The sequence below is a fragment of the Monodelphis domestica genome, chromosome 5 (genome assembly GCF_027887165.1).
Source record: "Monodelphis domestica isolate mMonDom1 chromosome 5, mMonDom1.pri, whole genome shotgun sequence".
Taxonomy (NCBI): Eukaryota; Metazoa; Chordata; class Mammalia; order Didelphimorphia; family Didelphidae; genus Monodelphis; species Monodelphis domestica.
In genome coordinates, this window is record NC_077231.1 from 116,874,954 (window position 1) to 116,896,396 (window position 21,443).

General features: G+C 36.9%; 1 protein-coding gene across 3 annotated transcripts in view; it reads left to right on the plus strand.

Annotated features, from left to right (window-relative positions):
* The first annotated feature begins 1,214 nt into the window (after positions 1–1,214).
* Positions 1,215–21,443, plus strand: part of ETV6 (ETS variant transcription factor 6) — a 326,203-nt gene continuing 305,974 nt past the window's right edge. For all 3 annotated transcript variants that reach the window (XM_007503719.3, XM_007503720.3, XM_056799158.1), the window contains exon 1: positions 1,215–1,874. In XM_007503719.3, the coding sequence (XP_007503781.1) occupies positions 1,842–1,874 (33 nt within the window). In that variant the 5' untranslated portion in view covers positions 1,215–1,841. The remainder of the gene's footprint in view (positions 1,875–21,443) is intronic.

Here is a 21,443-nt window from a genome sequence, read left to right on the forward strand (position 1 = left end):
CAGGATTCCTTTCCCTCCCCCCTCTCCCAGCCACATTCTAGTTGCTTTAGAACATCTCCTACCTTCTGAATCTAAAGAAAATCCTAATGGATGATTATGTATTTTTTTTAACATCAGTCTCTCTAGAATAGTGTTTCCTTTTTCCTTCTTTCTTATCTACATTAACACATCCTGCTAACTTTGTAGTCAAGCAGCAAATTTCAGTTGTTAGGAAGTAGCTGTTTCTTTAAAAGGACAGCACACACTGAATGCAATTTATTTCAAAAGGGGGAGGAGGTTGAGGAAAAGGAACGGGAACTAACTGCTTTTGATAACTATCTACTCTTTCCTTCTCTTGAATGCAGTTTTCGTTAAAAAAAAAAAAAGTGGTCCCCTCCCCCAGTACTCTGAATTCAACGCAACCTCAGTCTTTTCTTTCCAGTACGTCTATTTTCCTAGAAAAAAAAAAAAAAACCTTTCTGGTTTTATCTTCTAGCTCACTTTATCTTCCTAATCCATCATTCTGGCTCAGCCTCCAATGCTTTTGTCTCCAATGTCCCTCCCGGGCTCTCTCCAGATTTCCCTGTGTGCAGTTTGCAACCTGATCTCCCATTTCCTGGTAGATTCTCTTAAAGAGGCAGCAGTCAAGAAGAACAAAGGCTATTGTTTTATTTCCTCGTTTAGATTTCTCATCCCTAAAAGACTATCCTAGGTTTCTTTTTACCATTGCATGGACGCTTAGGGGGAGGAATCTCATTCCCCCAAACTCATGCATTTTAAACGTTTTTTTTTTTTAACATGAGACCGCGCTGGTGTATTTTTAATGTGTATTTTTAATAAATCTTGTAGCTTTCTAATGCAAAAAAAAAAATCAATGTAACATTTAAAAATGTCTTTTACTTTTACTTATATGATGCAATCATTTGAACAAGATTGAAAAAAATCTTAGGGCACCAAGGGGTTTTTAAGTCATTATTTTTTATTTCCTTTGCCGGTTTCCTTATTTCCTCCTCTTCCCCTCCCCCAGGGATGCATCGGCCTTTCAAAGTTAAAGGTTGGGCACCCTCCTTCCTTCTAGTTGCAACACTTTCACCTGTTTTATCGGCAGCCCCTCCTCTACCCCTCCCCCACGTCCCCCCCAACTCCTACCCCCCCCCCCTTTCCTCCCTCCGGTCCTGCATTTATTTCCCTGATGCATGGCTGTAACCTGAGCTTTTATTTCCTGGTGGCTCCTTTAAGAGGCTGAGCTCTTTGCTGGGAATTCACGTCAGTTTCAGCACCGAAACTCTCAAGATCAATGAGCAGAGAGGTTTCTCAGTTCGCCTTTCAGTTTCTCTCTTCCAGGAAGGAAAACATTAAGAGAGAAGAGGAGGAGGAGGGAGGGAAGGAAGGAGGTAAAAGGAAGAGGAGGAGGAGGAGCGGGGAGAACGGACGGACGAGAGAGAGAGAGAGAGAGAGAGAGAGAGAGAGAGAGAGAGAGAGAGAGAGAGAGAGAGAGAGAGACCCAGATAAACAGTCTCATCCACCAGACAAGCTCCAAGCCGACCAAAAAAAAAAAAATACACCTCCCTCCCGGGTCCCCTGACCCCAACCCTCCTCTCTTCCCTTTCTTCTCTTCCTCACCCCGACCTCTTCTTCCTAGCCCCTCGGAAAAGAACTGCAAGGCTGCTTTTTCTGCTGGCGGGCTGAAGCCGCAGGATCCCCGGGGTTGGTTTGTTTGTTTTTTGGGGGAGAGGAAGATGGTTGAAGAAACTTCTTAAATGATCGCATCTGGCTGGCTGTTTGGAGGATTTCTGGGTTGGGGAAGAGGAAAGGAAAGTGGAAAAAAACTGAGAACTTCCTGATCTCTTTTGCTGTGAGACATGTCTGAGACTCCTGTTCAGTGTACCATTAAGGTAAAGATCTTTTTTTCCCCTCCTCCTCTTCTTCCTCCTCCTCCCTCCATGTTTTAAAAAACCTTTTGGCTTTACCCTGGGGTGGGGGTGGGGGGAGGTGGGCGACCTGCTTTTGCTTGTTTCTTAAAAGTGGATTTGTTGCAGTTTGTTCCATTCGCGATCGATCTCTGGGGCTCGAGGGAAGGACATGCAGCTTGCAGTCTATACCCTTTAATTTAACCTTGCTGTATGTCTCCCCTTCCCCATTTCCCCCCCGTATTTTCGCTTTCTTTCCCCCCACCTCCTCCCTCTTTTCTTTTTGACAATGAAAAGCTTTGTCACAATTGGTCGGGTGAGGAAAACCCCCTAAAAACCAGGCTTGTTTTTTGAACTGTAAAGCACCCCCAAGTAATTAGAGCTGCTTCAAAAAATCCTGCCTCGTATTTGAAACCCCAACATGTGGACGGGGGGAATTTAACTTTTTCTGTAAAAGGTGGTTTTCTCTCTCTTTTTTTAAAACCCTAAACTTCTTCATCCTGCCTTTCTTTTCTAAAGATTCTATATTTTCTCTGCTCTGATTGTAATTAAAAGCTGCAGTTTTGAAGGCACTGGAAGGAGTCCTGGTGGCAGCTTTTTTCTAGCATTGCACAATGAATGTTTTTGACTTTTTAAAGAGGCGAATGAAGTTGCTGATGGGTATTTTATGATCAATGCATAGGAAAGTTGAGCAGGACCCAAGTAGACAACTCCTGTGGTGCATAAGGAAAATAGAACTATGGAAGTTGCCATAGCAAAAATGACCTATAGTTGACAGGGCACCAAGGAAATTTAACTGTGGAATTCTTGTTTTCTTTCCATGCCTTTACCGTCTCTCCCCCCACCCCTACCCCCCTTAGTCCCCCTTCGCAGTTGTAAAAGCTGCTGCGGTGTGTGTTTGCAAACAGAGCACTTGTCCTAAGTAGTTGTGTAATTAAGATTGGTTGTACTATTCAGAATTGCTTCTGAAAAGTTGATCATGTGGGAAGATGAGAAGGACTGTACATATCCCCAGTTACTTTTCCCATCAGGGTATTGATGTGATTGGTTCTCTTTAACAAGAGCATGGGAGAGCAGTCTCTTTCCTCTGCACTTCCTTCAGAGTTTCAAACAAGGAAGTTTGTTGGTAACTTGGCCTGTTTTTAATAAGTAGTATCAATATTTCATTTTAAAGGGATACAAAAGGAAGAAATACAAAAGTCATTTTTCTCAGCCTTCAGAAAAGCTTCTGAAACCCTCTTTGCCTACTGAAGTGCTAAGTTTTATTTAAGATTTACCTGTTGAGAAAGTCAATGTTCTTTCTTGTATATATTATATATACAGACTCCCTCTCTGGAAGAATCTAAATTTTCAGGAGTTTTCAGATAGGACTAAGTAGGACAGAGGTATTTGGGGTTTTTTGTTTTGTTTTTTGATGGGAGCAGATCTGTTTTTTTTTGCCTTAGAAAAATAACCAGTGAAACTTTGTTCTTAGGTATTCATTCATATATGGTAGTAGCTAGTTTGGGAGCACCTCAGTTAAAACAACTTTTAGAGTACATTTCTTTTACTGTGCAGACTCGGTTCTTCACTGTTTTATAAAATACTGTGGTGTGGATGATCTAATTTATTTTATGCTTCATAACACAAACTGAAGTAACTAAATAAAAAGGAAATAATTCAGCAAAATATATTTAGCCCCATAGGAATAAATCCAACATAGGGAAAATCTATATCACTAAGAGGGCAGTATTTTTAGGGGGAATGCTTTTCCTGATTTCTCTCATAAAGATTGCATATATTCTCTGTAAACATAAGCTGAGATGGTGGTTGTGCCTGAGCCAAAGGACTTACCTTTTAAGAAACTCATTCCTTTGGACTAGAATAGAAAAGAAATTATGCTAGTAAGGAAGGAAAAATTTCAAAACTAGCCCAAATCCCAAACAAAATATTTTCTTAAGTGCAGCTTAGAAATCACATTCATAGTTCCAATATAAACTTTATTCTTGTAATTACTTCCTCTGGTAATTTAATCAGTTGTTACTTATTGCCATAGAGGAATAGGAAGTGTTACTTGCATTTTAGGGTGGCTTCCAAAAAAGAAATATATAAATTTTGCTTAGATGGTATGGATGTTTTAGATGTTCAGGAAAAGTTCAATTTCAAACTTGCACATTTGTTTAATTAAGAATTTTAAAAAGCTGTAGGGTCAAGAACCAAAATGAGACCATTTGGAAACAGCTTTGGAATGTTTCATTTCTTGGGATGTGATAAAATTACTGCATAATAAAGCATGTTTGCTGGCAGCAAACTGGCAATCCTTGCATGGCTTCTAGATTCCAATAAACAACAAACTTTTCTCTGGAGTAGAGAATGAATGGCAAACATGTTTGAAGGACTTGTCTGATAGATTGGAGGCTGTGTGTTGTGTTGAGAAGTTTTCTGTTGTGTGTGGGAGGCTATCTTTCATGTGCCTTCCCTCCCTCCCAACAGTGGTCCTTACTTTCTTTTATTCTCTTCCACCAGGGGCAAATCAGTGGGCACAGTTAATCCCTCAGCAACTGGTGTGGGAAAACCTGGAAAGACAGACTGAGGGCCTAACTGAGCCCTCCATTTTTAGAAAGGTGCTTTGTTTGCTTCTGAGAAAAAAATTTTTTTTTTCTGGATGAAAAGTAGAGTAGCATTTGAGGTGGAGCCCTTGAAGATGAATGTTTCTGAATGCACCAGTGAGTGACACCTTTGGAGTCATCTCTTATCTAGGTGGTGGTTGCTAATTCACATCTCTTAATGTGCTTTGATGCTAACAGGGTACTTTATGAGCATTTTCCTTCTTAGCAAGTGAACCTCCCTTTCTGCCCTACTGTAAAATAGGGTGTAATGAATGATACTATTAGCTTAAGTGACTTGTCCAAGTTTGGGGAAAAAAGTTAACTGAGACAGGATTGGAATCCATAGCCTTCCAAGTTTTAATATTGCTATTTACAACATTTAGATTGCCTCCAGACCCAGTATGTCATAGGTTTATAGTTTTAGAGCTCTAAGGAACCTCAGTGGTTGTCTAGTCCAGCCTTTATACATTACAGATGAGGAAACAGGGTCTGAGATCCAGGATCTGTGCTAAGCCATTATATTGCCTTTTGGAATAGTTCCAAGTCTAGGGTCTGAAGAAATGTATAGAGTGTTGGGACCCAGATTCCATCTTTGACACCTACTATGTGTTTTCATTTCTTTTGCCCTTCAGGTTCCTGATCTGTAAAATGGGGATGATCATATCAGCTGTAGTACTTAGCTCTTGGGATTATTAGAAAAACCAAGTAAGATAAAGTTCTACATACTTTGGAAATTTAAAAACACGCTATCTAACCATTGCTGTATTTTATCATTTCTGTTTTTCCATAGCTCTTGTATAGATTTCTTTCTCTTCTTCCCAAACATCCATGTTCTAAGTTTTAGGCCTCTTTTTATGCAACACAATAAATGAAAAACAATAGGTTTTATTAATTTGTTAATTGGGCTCCTTAACTTAAATTTCTTCCTGTTATAGTCTATCCTTCATTCAGCTGCCAAGATGATTTTTTCTAAAGCACAGATCTGATCATATCATCCTCCCCCCTGTTCAGTGAGCTCCAGCGGCACCCCTTTTACCTTCAGGATCAAATACAGACTCCTCTGGGGTTTTTTCCACATTTAAAATACTTTATAACCTGGCTCCTTGCAGTCTTTCTAATTTTCTTGTTACTGTTTCTGTTGCTGTCACTGTTGCAGTTCGTCTGTCTTTCCAACAACAGGGAATATCTAAGTATCTGGATCGACATCTATCTAGTTAAGTCCCTGATGTATCCTGTGGGCCCTCCATACATCAGGGTGTCACATACCACCCTCTCTGATTACTCAGGAGTTTTCTCAACAACGCTTCACCAAGATGGACCATACAATGAATATGCTTTGTTGCACTGAGATATAAAATCCACTTTCTTTTTATTATTAAAGGAGGAAATTGAATGAGGATAAATAAAAAGCCAACTCAATTGGGAAATTTGAGGAATGATGAGCTTTCAGGCTGTTCTAATTTTTCCTGGTTTCTTTGTGAGGAAGAATCCTAGGATAGTCATACTACGAGATACCTTAGAGGTTAGTGGACTTGTGTCTAATCTTAAATCGAATCAAGCTGTATTTCTTGAGTTACCATATTCCTCAGGGTCTGAAATGGACATTATCTATCCAACTCATTTTACAGTTGAGGAAATTGAGGCCTAGAAAAACTAAATTAAGCAATAAACTGGCAGTCTGCTTAGTTAACAAGAGTTTATTAAGTCTTAGTATCAGCCATGCCTCTAGGCTTACAGTTGGTGTACATAGTAAAAATAAAATCTGTGCACAGAATTCCCATTGAAAAGGAGTACATTTATACAGGACAGATACAGTGTTGATGGAAGGTACCTAAAAGGGGAGGGCATTAATTAGCAACTTTCAGTCTATAAGCATTTTATTAAGTGCCTTCTATGTGCTGGGCTCTGTCCTGGGGATACCAGAGAGTTCCTGGGATTAGAACCCAAGTTTACATTACCCCTGCCCACCCCCCAACTATATGCATTATGCTTAGACATGAATTTATAAGAATATACTTAGTCCTACTGCTGTAGCCTTCTGGGACTGGATATACATTGGCTTGTAGGCATCCTTGACATTTTCCCAGACTTTTATTTGGGAGTCAGAAGATACTTGGGTTTGAACTAGCTACAAAATGGACTATATTGGTGTGACCCTGGGCAAAGCCATCTCACATTGCTCAACTCAGTATCTCTCTCTCTCTTTTCTTTAATCCTTACCTTCTGCCTTGGAACTGATACTGAGTATCAGTTCCAAGGCAGAAGAGTAGCAAGAGCTAGGCAATTGGGAAAAAGTGACTTGCCTAGGGTTATACAGCTGGGAAGTATCTGGGGTCAATTTTGAACCCAGGACTTCCCTTCTCCAGGCTTGGCTCTCTATCTACTGAGCTACCTAGCTGCCACCGAGGTTAGGTCACATAGCATTTGTTCATTCCCCAATTGATGGGAATTCCTTTAGTTAACAGTTCTTTGCTTATTCAAAACAGTGGCTATTAATATTGTTATGTGTAATTTTTTTCCTTCTCTATATCTCTTTGGAATATATGTCTTGTGATATTGCTGGGTCAAAAGATACAGTTTAGTGACTTTGGGGACCTAATTCCAAGTTGCTCTTCAGTATTTTGTAGCAGTTCACAGCTTTGCCAACGGTACGTTAATGTTCCCGTCCACACAGAGCCCTCCAGCAGTTGTCATTTTCCTCTTTTTTTGTGTGTGTCATTTTTTCTAATCTGAAGGGTGTGAAATTGAACATGACTGTCGTTTTTGCCATTTCTCTTATCAGCACTGATTTGGAGCATTTTTCATATACTTGTTGACAGCTTTTTTTTTTTTTGAGAGCTCCTGTTTATACTCTTCGGCCATTTATCTCTTGGGGAAATATTCTAATTTATTTTGGATATCAGAGCTTTACTAGGGAAACTGGCTGTAAAGATACGTTATTCAGTTAACTATATGCTTTCTGCTTTTAATTGCATTGACTTTGTGCCAAAGCTTTTCAATTTTATATAATTAAAACTCACCATTTAATCTCCTTTAATCTACCTTGTTTTATCAAGAATTCTTTCCTAATCTATAGTTATAAATGATGTAATAATAACTAGCATATGCTATCTCATTTGATCCTCACATCAACCTTGGGAAATAAGTGCTATTATTAACTCCATTTTTCAGATAAGGAGACTGAGGCTTGAGAGAGGAAAAGTAACTTGTCCAGGATTATATGACTAATTAGTATCTGGTAGGAGACTTGAATTTGGATCTTCCTAGCTTGAAGTTTAGCACTTTCTCTAGCTGTCTAATTTGTTAATGATATCACCTTACATATGCACTATATATCTATTTAATAGCATACTATTTGGTGTGAGATGTTGGCCTGAACCTAATTACTGCCAGACTGCCTTCCAGTTTTCACAGATGTTTTTGTTGAATAAAATGAATTTTTTCCTCAGTAGCTGAGATCTTTGGGTTTATCACACATTATACTAGTATGTTCATTTGCTTCTGGAGCACATGTTTCTTTTTATCCCATGGACCAACTTTCTGATTTTTTTTTAAATCAATAGAAAATACTTTTGATGATAATTGCTTCATAGTGTAGTTTAAAATCTGATACTATTAGACCCCTTTCCTTTACACTTCTTTTCTTTTGAAATTTTTGACCTTCCTTTGACCTTCAAGTCTCAGTTACAGTCCCACCTTCTTCAACAGACCTTTTCCAAACCTCTTTAACCTCTGTGTATTCCCTCTGAAATTCTCTCTAATTCATGCTATATATATTTTGTTTGTAGATAATTGTTTGCATGTGGTCTCCCTTTCTAGACTTGAGCTCCTTGAAAGCAGGACTTGTTTTTCTCTTTCTTCCTTTCTTTGTCTCCCCAGCTTTTAATATAATGCCTGAACATGTTGTTGAGGTTGTTCAGTTGTTTCAGTTGTTCCATTTCTTTGTGATCCCATTTGGAGTTTTCTTGGCAAAGATTCTGAAGTAATTTGCCATTTCCTTCTTCAGCTCATATTACAGATGAGGAAACTGGGCAGCTCATATTACAGATGAGGAAACTGGGACAAACAGGGTTAAGTGACTTGTCTAGGGTCACATAGACAATAAGTGGCTGAGGCCAGATGTAAACTCAGGAAGATGACTCTTTTCTTCCTTACTCCAGGCCCTGCACTCTATCTATTGCACCACCTAGATGGCCAAGTATATTAGGCACTTAATAAATGTTTGCTCACTTGGTTTCTCCTTATAAATTTTGTTATTATATTTCTAGCTTTTTGGTAGTTTGATATGGCACTGATTTTAATCTAGGCAGTTGATAAGTATTTGTTTACTTGACTTTGTTTCTCCATATGAATTTTGTTATTATATTTCCACCTCTTTGGTAGTTTGGTATAGCACTGAGTAATTCAATTGACTTAGGTAGTATTTTCATTTTTATTCTATTGACACAGCTCAATAATGAGTGGTTAATATCTCTTCCATTATTGAAATCTATATTTCTGTAAGACCTTTTTTAGTTACTCACATTGTTCCTGTATGTGTCATGGGAGCTGAACGACTAGATATTTTGAACATTCTGTAGTTTTTTGAATGAAATTTCTCTTTTAATCTTTCTGCTAATTTTGATAGTAACATACAGAAGTATTGATGATTTATGCGTGCTAGAGGTGAGGTTCTTTTTCTTTCTTTCTAACTTTTACTGTCTGTCTTCAAACTACTCTGATACTAAGTATAGGTTTCAAGGCAGAAGAGTGGTAAGGGTTAGGCAATTGGGGATGAGAGACTTGCCCAGGATCACACAGCTAAAAAGTATATCTGAAGCCAGTTTTGAATATCTATCTCCTGAGCCATCTAACTGCCCCTAGCTAGAGGTGAGGTTCTAATGCCATTGCTATCTTAGTTTGGGTTTGATGTAGGAATGAAATGAGGCACTTCTGAGTCATTGAATATTTAATTCAAGGAAGTTTATTTTTATCCAACATAGTAAGGATGTACAGCAAGGACACAGCAACATAGCTTCTTTGGACATTCCCTTTCCCCTCTGAATGTTCATGTGGAAATGAGTTTGATCAGCAAGACTAGGTAAAGTGAGTAGTGGGCTTCAGAAATTCAAGTCAGAAGGGTATAGGCTTCATAATCATATAGCCCATTCAGGTCTGGGGGAAGGTCTATCTCCCCATGTTCAGGTAAAGGCTCTCCATGTTCCAGGTGGGAGGAAAGATGCTGTCTCCTATCATACTATGGATGGGTTAGGATGATTTTTGTGGAAAAGTGGTTGATTTATGGTAGGCATCATGGTTTGTTTTATATCCTGATACTTTGCTGGTATTATTGTTTCAATTTCTTATTGACTGTCTAGAATTCTTTAGATAATCATCTACAAAAAGTAAATTTTATTTCCTCTTTTCTTATGCTTATTCTTGCAATTATTTTTCCTTGGCACATTACTGCTATCACTAGCATTTTTAATACTAACTCAAGTCATAGTGGTGATAGTAGACATCCTTGTTTTACTCCTGGTCTTAATGAAAAGTCCTTTAGAGTTTCTTCATTACATGTAATTCTGGCTCTTGCTTTGAAATATAAGCAATATAAGTGCATCTTTTCTATGCTTTTAATTTTTTTTTTTAAAAACCCTTACCTTCTGTCTTGGAGTCAATACTGTGTATTGGCAAGGCAGAAGAGTGATAAGGGCTAGGTAATGGGTGTCAAGTGACTTGCCCAGGGTCATATAGTTGGGAAGTTATCTGAGGCCATATTTGAACCTAGGACCTCCTATCTCTAGGTCTGGCTCTCAATCCACTGAGCTACCCAGCTGCCCCCTGCTTTTAATTTTTTAAACTGAAATGGATACTTGGTCAAAAGTTATTCTGCAGCTACTGATTTTCTTGCTCTTATTATTAATGTGATCTGTTGTAGTTATCCAAACATTGAATCAACCCTCTATTCTTAGCATAATTGAACATATGTTCATAGTGCATAATCTTTTAAAAAATAATTTATTTGTAACATTTAAAAAATTAAGATACACCATTAACTCCCACCTTCTCTCCTCTTTTCCCAATTGAAAAGGCATCATTTAACAGAAAGATTTATGTATGTATAAAATGATGTTTTACTTATTTCTACATATCAATTCTTTATGTAGATGTCTGTTTGCTCATATTTTATTCAATGTTTTTGAGTTTATTCATTATGGATATTGGTCCACAATTTTCTTTCTTTGCTTTGTCTCTTTCTGGTTTAGGCATTGAGATTATAATTGATCCTGTATCTTATTGATCCTATTTATGAATAATTGATTTTGTCCTGTAATTGCTTAAGTCATGGGTTTTTGTTTCTGAAGTTCATTCAGAATTCAGCTGCTCAGTAGAGGGTTAAATTTAAAAATTTAGCTTTCATTGTAATTACTGATATTGTTTTGCCTCAAGGAATTCAGCCTAAACTTTGGTGATGTGTATGATCACAAAGGAGTTAGATCTAGTATCTTTATAGCATTGAGCTATAAAGGATATCTGGTTTGCTGTTTAGAAGGTCTGGGCTGCTTTCTTGTAGGTGATCTCCAACAATAAGCATTTAATCTCAGGAGGGAAAGAGGGGAGATATGCTAGCCCCTCCTCACCAAATTTGTTACCAGTTATATTATTCCTTGTGTCTCCGCTCTGTAACCAGTCATATTGCCCTCAGTCCCATGATGTCACTTATCCTATTCTGTTCCTTATTCTGTACTCCCTGAAACCTATAAAAGAGGAACTGTCTTTTTGCTTGGGGTCTTTGGCTAGAGCTTCTGTTGGCAGGTTACATGCCCCTATTAATAAAATGATAACTTGCTCAGAGAAAGTACCTCAGTTTATTTATTTTGTTGAATTTCACAAAGCCATATCTGTATCTTAGAAATAATTTGGGCATCTCCTGTTTAACTGGTTTTGTAAACAGTTTATGTAATACTGGACTTAATTGTTTAAACATTTGCTAGCATTCACTTGTAAGTCCATCTGGTCCTGGGTTTTTTGTTGTTTTTTTCTTTGAGAGTTCCTTTATGGCTTGTTCAGTTTATCTTTTTCCCTTTTAGTTATTTGAATTCCTTTTCACTTGTTCTTGTAATCTGGGTATTTTGTATTTTTGTATTCATCTCCTTTTTTACTATTGCATTCAATTACATTTGTTTTTTTTCTTTTTATATTCATTTAAAATTTTTGAATTTTAAAAGTCTCCTTCTAGGCCCTCTTCAACCCATTGAATATATTCATTATACTTGTGAAGTCATATTAGCCATGATGCCAGAAAAAAAAAACCAAAACAACTCAAAAATATAGAGAAAAAGAATATTCTTAAATCTGTGTTCAAATAAACTATGAGTTTTGTTGGCATATGCTTGGGCAAAATTTTCAAATATTTTCCTTTTTTTGTTCTTTATTGGGAATTTTTCCATTTTTTTATATTAGTATTTTTCTTTTCTTTTTAAAAAATTGAATAAGATGAGTTAACAATTTTTGTTAAAAATTAGCTCCTAATTTTATTTATTCATTAAATGACATTTTTTTTGCTATCAGGTTTGTTAATCTGTATTTTCAATTTTGGAATTTCTATTTTGGTGTTTGTTTTTTTTAATTGTTTTTCTATTTTTTAAAGTTGTATACTCAGTTCATTGTTGTATTTTCTCTTTTGTTGATGAAAGTATTAGAGAGAAAAAAATTTCCCCCTAATGACTGAAAGTTTTAATATGTTGTCTCAAACATTGAGATACCCAACTTGTGTAATTTTGCTGTTTATTTCTCCTTGTAATTTAGTTAACTTTTATTTTACATTTTGATGACCAAGATTTTTTTTTTAATTTTTTGTCCTCTGATTGTAGTAAATCTTAGAAGTTTTCATTTATGATTTCATGAAATATGATATTCATTTCCCTCTCTTTTTTGTTCAGGGTTTTTAGGCAGTTCAGTGATTTTTAAAGTTATTTCTTCTTGATTTATTTGCCAGATTAGTTGTTCTTAATAGTAGATTATTTATATTTTCTTCTTTTTAAAAAAATCTTTTGATTTTGTTTTAATTTTTTTTAATCTCATAAAGTCATTGAATTCTCTTTTGTCTCTTCTAATTTTCAGAGAGGCTATTACTTACATAGCATTTTGTTTTTGAACTTTCTGTTCCAAGTTATATTCCTTCAAAATTTTTTACATTTTTTTCTACATTTTATTTTATTTTTTTAATTTTTATTTCTTCTAGGTAGTCTTTTGGTTCTTGTAGCTTCTATTTTTTCCCTGAGCCTATGCTTCATGTTAAGTTACTTCATTCTCCTTGATATTCCTCTTGACCCATAATATGTCTTCATAGTTGTCAATATCTCCCTTATCCTTAATGAAATCTCCAGATAATTTCTGGGTTTTTTGACCTGACTAGAGCCAAACTCTACAACCTGAGTATTTAGAAGCTAATTTGTCCTAATTTGATTTTTTTGAACTTCCGTGTCTGGTTTCCAACTTTCCCCTGCTGTGCCTAGACTGAGAGAACATTCAGAACGAGCTTTCAGGTCTCAGTAATACCGCTTCATCCCTGGCCAAAGCCTACTGTAGCCTTCCATCCCTTGCTGGGGTATTCCTGTTTGGGGCACTGCTATGATCTTTTGGCTTATTTACCTAATCTTTACTGTAGGATTTCTTTCTTAGTGCTATGATTTAGGACAACCCTTTTCATACAGTCCGAGGCTAAATGAAGAAGTCATATTTGGATTACCACATCATCCCCATCCAAATGGCAAAAATAACTAATAGTAACAAAATTTAGTCTTGATGGGAGTTTTGGAGAAATAGGAACACTTGTAATTGTTGGAAGAATTGGAAATTTATAGAATTTTTTAAGAGAACAACTTGTAGTACACAGTCATTTTTTTTTTAAATAACCATCTCTGGAAATTCCATTGTTGGAAATATTTCCTGAAATTGTTATCAAAGAGAAGAAAATAAGAGCTATCCAAAAATTTCCACAGTATTTGTTATAATTGTAAAAAACACTGTAATCCAAATGTTCAGCTAGGAGGAATGGTTAAATAAATCATGATAAATGCAATGGAATGATACAATTAAGATAGACATGTATGAGGAATACAGAGAAATCTGGAAAGACTTCTTGAAAGAATGCAAAATTAACAAAGAACTGGAACAACTGAGTATACCCCTTGACCACAAAGGATCTGAGGGACTGGGAAAGAAGAGACAGAATCTTATTATTACATTTTGTTTGTTGAAATTTATTTAAGTGTAATTAATTGCAAAAAAGCCTTTAATTGAGTGCATTGATGATTAAGATTAACTTTTAACATTTTTAATAGAAGAATTGTTAGAAGCTGACCAATTTGGTTCTTAAGGAAAGTTACTTGCTCACATAAACTATTCTGAAAATAATTGAGTCATTTATTAGCTGTATGTCCTTGAATAAGTACTTAACCTTTCTTGGCTTTAGCTCTTTCATCTGTATAGTGGGAAGAGTTAGACTAGAACAGAAGTCCAGGGGTTTAATGGATAGATTTCAAGAGATCTATGAACTTGGATGGGAAAAATATATATGTTTTTGTTTTCCTTAATTTCTAACTGAAATTTAACATTTCTTTCATTTATTTTTTAAAAAGTTATTTTGAGAAGGGATCTAAGACACGAAGAAAGCTCTCTAAACTCACTCTGAACCTTCATGAAGGCTTAGAAACTTGAGGGAGGATGTGAGGGATACTGGTTTCTTGGAGAAGAAAATGTTCTGAGGAGGAGATATTAGAATTGGTTGGAAGGGAAGAAAATTAGAGGAGCTATTTGTACAAAGAATGAAGAGAGATGTAAAGAGGGCAAATCCTTACCAAAAGTAGGTTAGAGAAGAATTTGGAGACTTTGGATGTTGGGTGCTCTTTCCTCGACTATATGGGAGGTTGACTGACCAGTAAGTAGTAGCTTTTGACTTTTAGCAGCCTATAGAACTGAGTCCCTGGATTGTGTTATCTAGTGGGCACAACCTGGCTGATATGTCCCGGACTGGGGAAAAGTTTGCTTTTGGCTCTCCTAGGATAGCCAAATTTTCTACCATTTACATGAATTCATCACACTTCCTTTTTTAAAGCAAGACAGAATTAAAAAGCAGCAACTGATTCTGTGAAAGACATCTACAGAAAAATACCAGCAAAGAATCGGGAGGGATACCAAAGAAGAAAATGCTAGTGCTGGATTGTGCGAATGAATTCTATCAAACTATAGTTTGATATAGAGGGGTAGCTAGCTGCCACAGTGGATAAGGCCTAAAGTTAGGAAGATCCAATCTCATACACTTAATAATAGCTTTGTGACCCTGGGCAAGTCTCCTGACCCTTTTTGCCCTATTTCTTTATCTGTAAGATGACCTGGAGTAAAGAAATGTCAAACTATTCCAGTGTCTTTGCCAAGAAAACTCCAAATGGGGTCTCAGAGTTAGACAAAACTGAAAATGATTGAACATCAACAGAGAAGATTTGCTGATTATCTTTATGCAGTTTATTGTTTTTTCCCCAGATTACTTTGTTTTAATATACTGATGTGTTGGACTGAACCTTTATTAAATTAAAAAGGTTTGGGGAATATTGTTGAAATTAAGTTTTCTGTGTGTACCAAATTACAGTAAAATAAAATACATTGGTTTTGGAGAAGGTACTAGTGTTTATTTTGAGATGAGAAGAGTACAGTAATGAGTCTTGGTAGAAGAACTGATCAAGCATGGCATGGCTGTGTCTCCCTGGAGTTCCTGCTACTGGAGATGCTGAGGCTAATGGATTGTTGGAGTTATGGAGTTCTGAGCTGCAGTGTGCTAACCTGACAGAGTTTTCCCACTAGGTCTAATACCAACATGGTAAAGCCCATAGCTATGGAGGGATGCCAGGCTGCTGAGGAAAGAGCTAACCAGCCCCATTTGGAAATGAGTGATTATTCTGTGGTGATAAGTGATGAGATCAAAACTAGGGGAGATGGGGTTCACACGCTGGCTTGGAAATTTACTAGTGGTGTGATTTTGAGCAAATCAATCTTTTTGATTTTCATTTTTTTTTAATGTAAAATAGGGACAATGATGCTCAATAGTTCTGTGAGGTAGGATTAGATAAGGAAATGCTTTGTAAGTAAAGTATGACATAAATGTGAAACCCTTATCATTATCAGCTGGTAACCCCTGTTATTTTCACACCTGTTAGATGGAATAGAAATATTTGTAATCCCTGTGGTGTTGGTGTAATAGAAAGGGCCCCTCTCTCTCACTCATTCCTTATTCTATCTCATGGAGCCATGGGCTTCAATTTTCTTATCTGTGTAATGAGAAACTTGGATTATGTAAGCTTGGGAGGTTGTTTCCAACTCTAGACCCATGATTCTTTGACTTTTCACTAGGTCAGGACAAAAGATTCTGAGACCCTTCATAGAAAATGAGTTTGGTTCCTAGCTTCTCAGGGAGAGAAAGGACAAAGGAAGTGAGATTACTCTAAGATCATAAAAGGTCTCTGTTAAGGAAATGGAGAGGAAAAAGGCCACCTTATACATTGCTTATTATCTTTCCTTCTTTTTCTTGCAACTTCCAAGAGAGAAATAGGAGCAGCCATAGTGCCCTGGGACCAAATGGAGAAGGAAGGATTCCATGACCATCATTGCCCAGAAGGAAGTGAGGCTTGTTGGCTGCTTATGATTTTTGTTCTCTTTCTCTGCTTTCCTTGAGCCTGGAATGAGCAGTAAATATCCCACTTTTAATTTTCTTTAAATATACTTTATTTATTCATTCATTCATTCATTCATTTATTCATTTATTTATTTATTTATTTGATTTAAAAAAAATTTTTTCCCCATGGTTACATAATTCTTTTCTCCCTACCCTCTTCTCTACACCTTCCCAGAGTTGACAAAATATTTCACTGGGCTCTATATGTGTTATTACTCAAATCATATTTCCATATTATTCATTTTTGTAATAGATTAATCTTTTAAAACCAAAACTCCAAATCATATGCCCATACAAACAAGTGATAAATCATGTTTTCTTCTGGATTTCTATTCCCACAGTTCTTTCTTTAGATGTGGATAGTTTTCTTTCTCATAAATCCCTCAGAGATGTCTTGGATTATTGGATTGCTTTTAGTAGCAAAGTCAGATTATCCCACAATGTTTCAGTTACTGTGTATAATGTCCTCCTGGGTCTGCTTATTTCACTTTGTATCAGTTCCTGTAGGTCTTTTCAGTTCTTATAGAAATCAAGCAGTTTATTATATTTATTATATCATATTTGTATTATTCCTGATAGCACAATAGTATTCCATCACCATCATATACCATAATTTGTTCAGCCATTCCCCAATCACCTCATTTTCCAATTTTTTGCCATCACAAAAAGCACAGCTATAAATATTTCTTTTACAAACAGAACCTTTCTCAGTTTTTTTTTTAACCTTTTTGGGATACAAATCCAGCAGTGGTATTGCTAGATCAAGGACATGCATTCTTTTAAAATCCTTTGGGCATGATTTCAAATTGTCTTCCGGAATGGTTGGATCAATTCACAACTCCACCAGCAATGCATTAGTGTCTCATAAATACCCCATCCTTCATGACCCTCACTCCTTACAAGCTTCTGGTGTGTATGACCTGAATTTTGCAAGAGGGAATTGTGAGAAGATTTGATGTTGATTACCTCTCCAGAGGAGTGTTTGGTTTAGTTTCGATTTTATTTTCTTCTATATACAATGAACTCTGTGATCATGTCATGCATTCTGCAATTCTTAATCTGATTGCAAAGGAGTGTGACCTCAGAATAGAATTACCTATGGGATAGGGGCTCCCAGTAAGCTATTTTATAGTTTAATAATGAACAATATTCTATTTTACCCAAACTATATTGAAACTTGGCCAGGAAAGGCCATTGAAAGCCATTTCTGAGCCAAACACTGAAAAGTCATGCTGCCATATTGGGGGTGGGGGGCAGAGGGACTAGATACCTCCAGTTTGTTCAGTCTTTCTGTACAATTAGAAAGTGACTATCCAGGGTGGCTGCATGGCAGTTCCAAAAGCCCAGGTGTCTGAGCATTTTGAGTACTTCTGGGTTTAGTTTTAAACTAAGCTAGTCCCTTGGCTGGAAAATTAACACAATGGCTACTGGCTTCCTATATGATTAAGGAAGGAAGTACTGAGTGAGCATCTCATATTTATGACTGAATTCCATGGACTATAGTAATAATAACTTACATTTATATGGTATATTAAGATTTATATGGTGCTTTTTTAACTCTATGAGGTAGGTTATGATATTCATCCTCATTTTACAGCTGAGGAAACTGACACACATAGTGATTATGTGATTTGCTTGAGGACATTATTGTTGTCCAGTCTTTTTCAGTGGTGTCCAACTCTTCGTGACCTCATTTAGTGTGTTCTTGGCAGAGATATTGAGTGGTTTGTCATTTCCTTCTCCAGCTTATTTTATAGATGAGGAAACTGAGGCAAATAGGGTTAAGTAACTCACCCAGGGTCAAATCACTAGTAAGTGTTTCAGGCCAGCATTGAACTCAGAAAGATAAGATTTTCTGATTCCAAGCCCAGCACTCTATGCATTGTGCTATGTAAAGTCACACAGCTATTAATGGCTTAGTGCTGGCTGTCAGACCCAAGCCTTTTACTCCAAATTCAGCATTCTCTTCTGCTAAATCACAGTGGGGACTCATGCTCAGTGTTGTCTCCCTTTAGGTCAGGGGTTCTTCCTCCACCTTGGCATCCATGAACTTTCTAGTGGGTTTGTGGAGAGATTTCGGGAGTCCTGTAAACCAAAGAGAAAAGAAATTTAGTATTTGTTTCAGTTATGAATATAGGCAGCAAAGAAGTTTGAGCTGGGGCCATAGGTCTCACCAAACTGCTAACAGGGTCCACGATTCAAAAGGATTAAGAATTCCTGCTGTAGACATCTAAATAATGTTCAGGAGACAGATCTGCTTCTGAAGTGCCATTTGTCTCTGAATATTACCATGTTGAGAATGATAGCACTATTTATCAGGGGCCAGTCTGAGGGCATCAGGTAGAGAAAGATCTACCTCTGGAGATTCCGTGGAAGTCTAAGTAGAAGTTCAATAATCACTTGTTTATGGATAGTAGGGGATTTAAAAAAAATTTTATTTGGTCAATTTAGAACATTTTTCCTTGGTTACAATAATCACATTATTTCCCTCCCTCCCCTCCACCCACCCTTCCCACAGCCGACGGGCAGTTCCACTGGGCTTTACAAGTGTCCTTGATCAGAACCTGTTTCCAGGTTGTTGATATTTGCACTAGGGTGCTCATTTAGTGTCTGCATCCAGTGGGGGATTTTTTTTTTTTGAGTATAGATTGAACTAGTTGACTCTTGAGGTCCCTTCAAATTTTTTCCCTTTTTTAAATCACTATCTTTTGTCTTAGAATCAATACTGTATCCTGGTTCTGAGGTAGAAGATTGGTAAGGGCTATGCCCAGTGTCACACTGCTAGGAAGTATCTTAAGGCCAGATTTAAACTGGGACCGCCTTGTCTTCAAGCCTGAGTCTATCCATTGAACCACCCAGCTGCTTCCTCCCTTTCAGTTCTCCAATTGTGTGATTCTGAGAGTTGACTGAGATACTTATCGAAGCAGCCTATTTTGGTCTTTTATGAGGGATACTGTAGGTCATTATGCTGCCAAAACTAGAGATCTCATTTTCAGGAAGAATGGAAAGCAAGGAGACTAGGGTGGTTCCCAAAGGATGTGCCATTTTTATCTTTCTTCTATGGTGAAGTCGCTGCTAAGTGCATAAAGGAAGGATAGGCATGTTTCCCTACTAGAGGGAAAGGCAGATTGGCTGAAAGGGATACCATACCACTTTCTAGGTTATCAGGGGGAAAAGAAAGAGTCTTTTTTTATCTTTAGGAAGAAATACTTCCAGGTGAAAGGGGAAGAAGGAAATGAATTAGAGACAGAAAGGATTCCTGACCTAAGTGGGTTGGAGGGTAGAATATGACCTAGAGGAGGAAAAGAAAGACCACTGGAGCCAAGTAAAATGGAAAAGGTCCTTTCTGAGAAGGGGAACAAGAAATCCTAGGATCGGAGTGGGAGTAGCTTTTGGCATCTCAAGGAATAATTAATGTGAATCTCCAGGTCATCCACCATGGGGCACAAGAAGAGAAGAATAGTGGTCCTAGTTTCTTCAGGACCCCTCAGCAATTTGTCTGTTGGATATGAACATTACTGTGATCTCACCTGTCTTCCTGGAGCAACAGGACGGCTTTTCCAGCACCTGTAAAACCTGATGGCCACTCCCTTGGTGATTCACACGGGGCTAAAGAATGCTGCCAGAGAAATCTAGAAAGCATTGTTTGCTATTGGGATATCCTCGGCAAGAAACGGAAGACCTTAGGTGATGCTTTTCTAGAGCTACTGCGGATCAGGAGCAGGGGTCTGGGTGGGGAGGTGAAGTGGGGAAGTTAACAGCTTCTTGGGAAGGCGTTTTCTGACCATAGTGCTTGGATTTCTGACCCGGGGCTTTAAATACAGGAATGATGGGTCCCTGCCTAGGAAAGGTGGACGATTAATAAATACTAGTTTTTCCTGGAGAATTACAACCTGATAAAGAGGGCTTTTAGCCTGCAAAAGCAAAGGGACAAAGTTGCTTGCCAATATCTGCATATCAAGACAGATACCTTGAAGAACAGGAGCTACAACATGGGGAAAAGAATGGCAGTAAAGACACCCTAATAATTGGCAGGCACCAAAATAACTTTGAAGTTAAGAAGGCAAAGCTGACTTCTATAGATGTTGCTGAGACTTAATAGTATTCTGTTTCAGGCATGTGTATCTGTAACATGATATATATAACCTTCTATATATTATATAGTAAATATATTTTATTATGACATTTATATATCACATATTTTTGAAAATTATACATAACTATAACATTTTATATTATAGTATATGCATATATATGTTGGACTTTTAAGTTAAAAAATCTTAGTTCATATCTTTGCCTTAGATATGTCTTAGATGTATGACCTTGGGAAAGTCACTTAACTTTTTGGAGCCTCAGTTTCCTCATCTGTAAAACTGGGAAAATAGCACTTTTCTCACAAGTATTGGTTGTAAAGGTTTTTTTTTTTTTTGGTAACCTTTCAGTAATATTAATGTCAGCTATTATTTATTGAAATACATTTTGACACAACTGATACTTCTCAAAAAATACCGTAATCTATAATATATGTTCCTTGGGGTGGAAAGGTTCAATTATTAACTGACAAAAAAAGGAGAGATATTGTCCTTTAATTTGGAGAACACAGTACCTACAATGATGACTTTATATACATATATACAATTGCAGTTCTTTTGGACTATTTTGTTTTTCTTGGGCATTTATATATTTTAAATTTTTAAAAAATTCTTTTTTATTCCCCCAATTACATATAAAAACAGTTTCATTGCATACATGATTCACCATTCCCCAACTGCTTTTCACATGTAATAAACATTTATTAAGTACCTACTTTGTTCTGGGAAAGAGGCAAAACCATTCCCTGCACACAAAGAATTTAGTCTGATGAGAGAAACTAGCAAAGCCAACTCTATACAGGATAAAAAGGAAATTAATTGAGAGGAAAGTTGATACAGTAATGATCTCAAGCCTTTTGCTAAACAAACCATGATGCTTTCTTTGCTGTTAGGAACCTTGTTGGTAATTTAGTTTCAGTAAGGATATCTTTTGTTCAGAGGTAATGACCTAAACTTTTCATAAATAATTTCAAATGATTTTTCAGAACCTATATTCAGAACAAATTCACGACTAAAAGTAGCAAATGAACCACCGTATCTTCCCAAAGGCTCCCCAACCATGAGCTTTTCTGTTGTCTAGCATCTCTGTTAGCTTCATAGGTGTGATATGGCACTCCAGGTTTGCTTTTAATTTACATTTGAAAAATAATTAGTAATTTTGAAC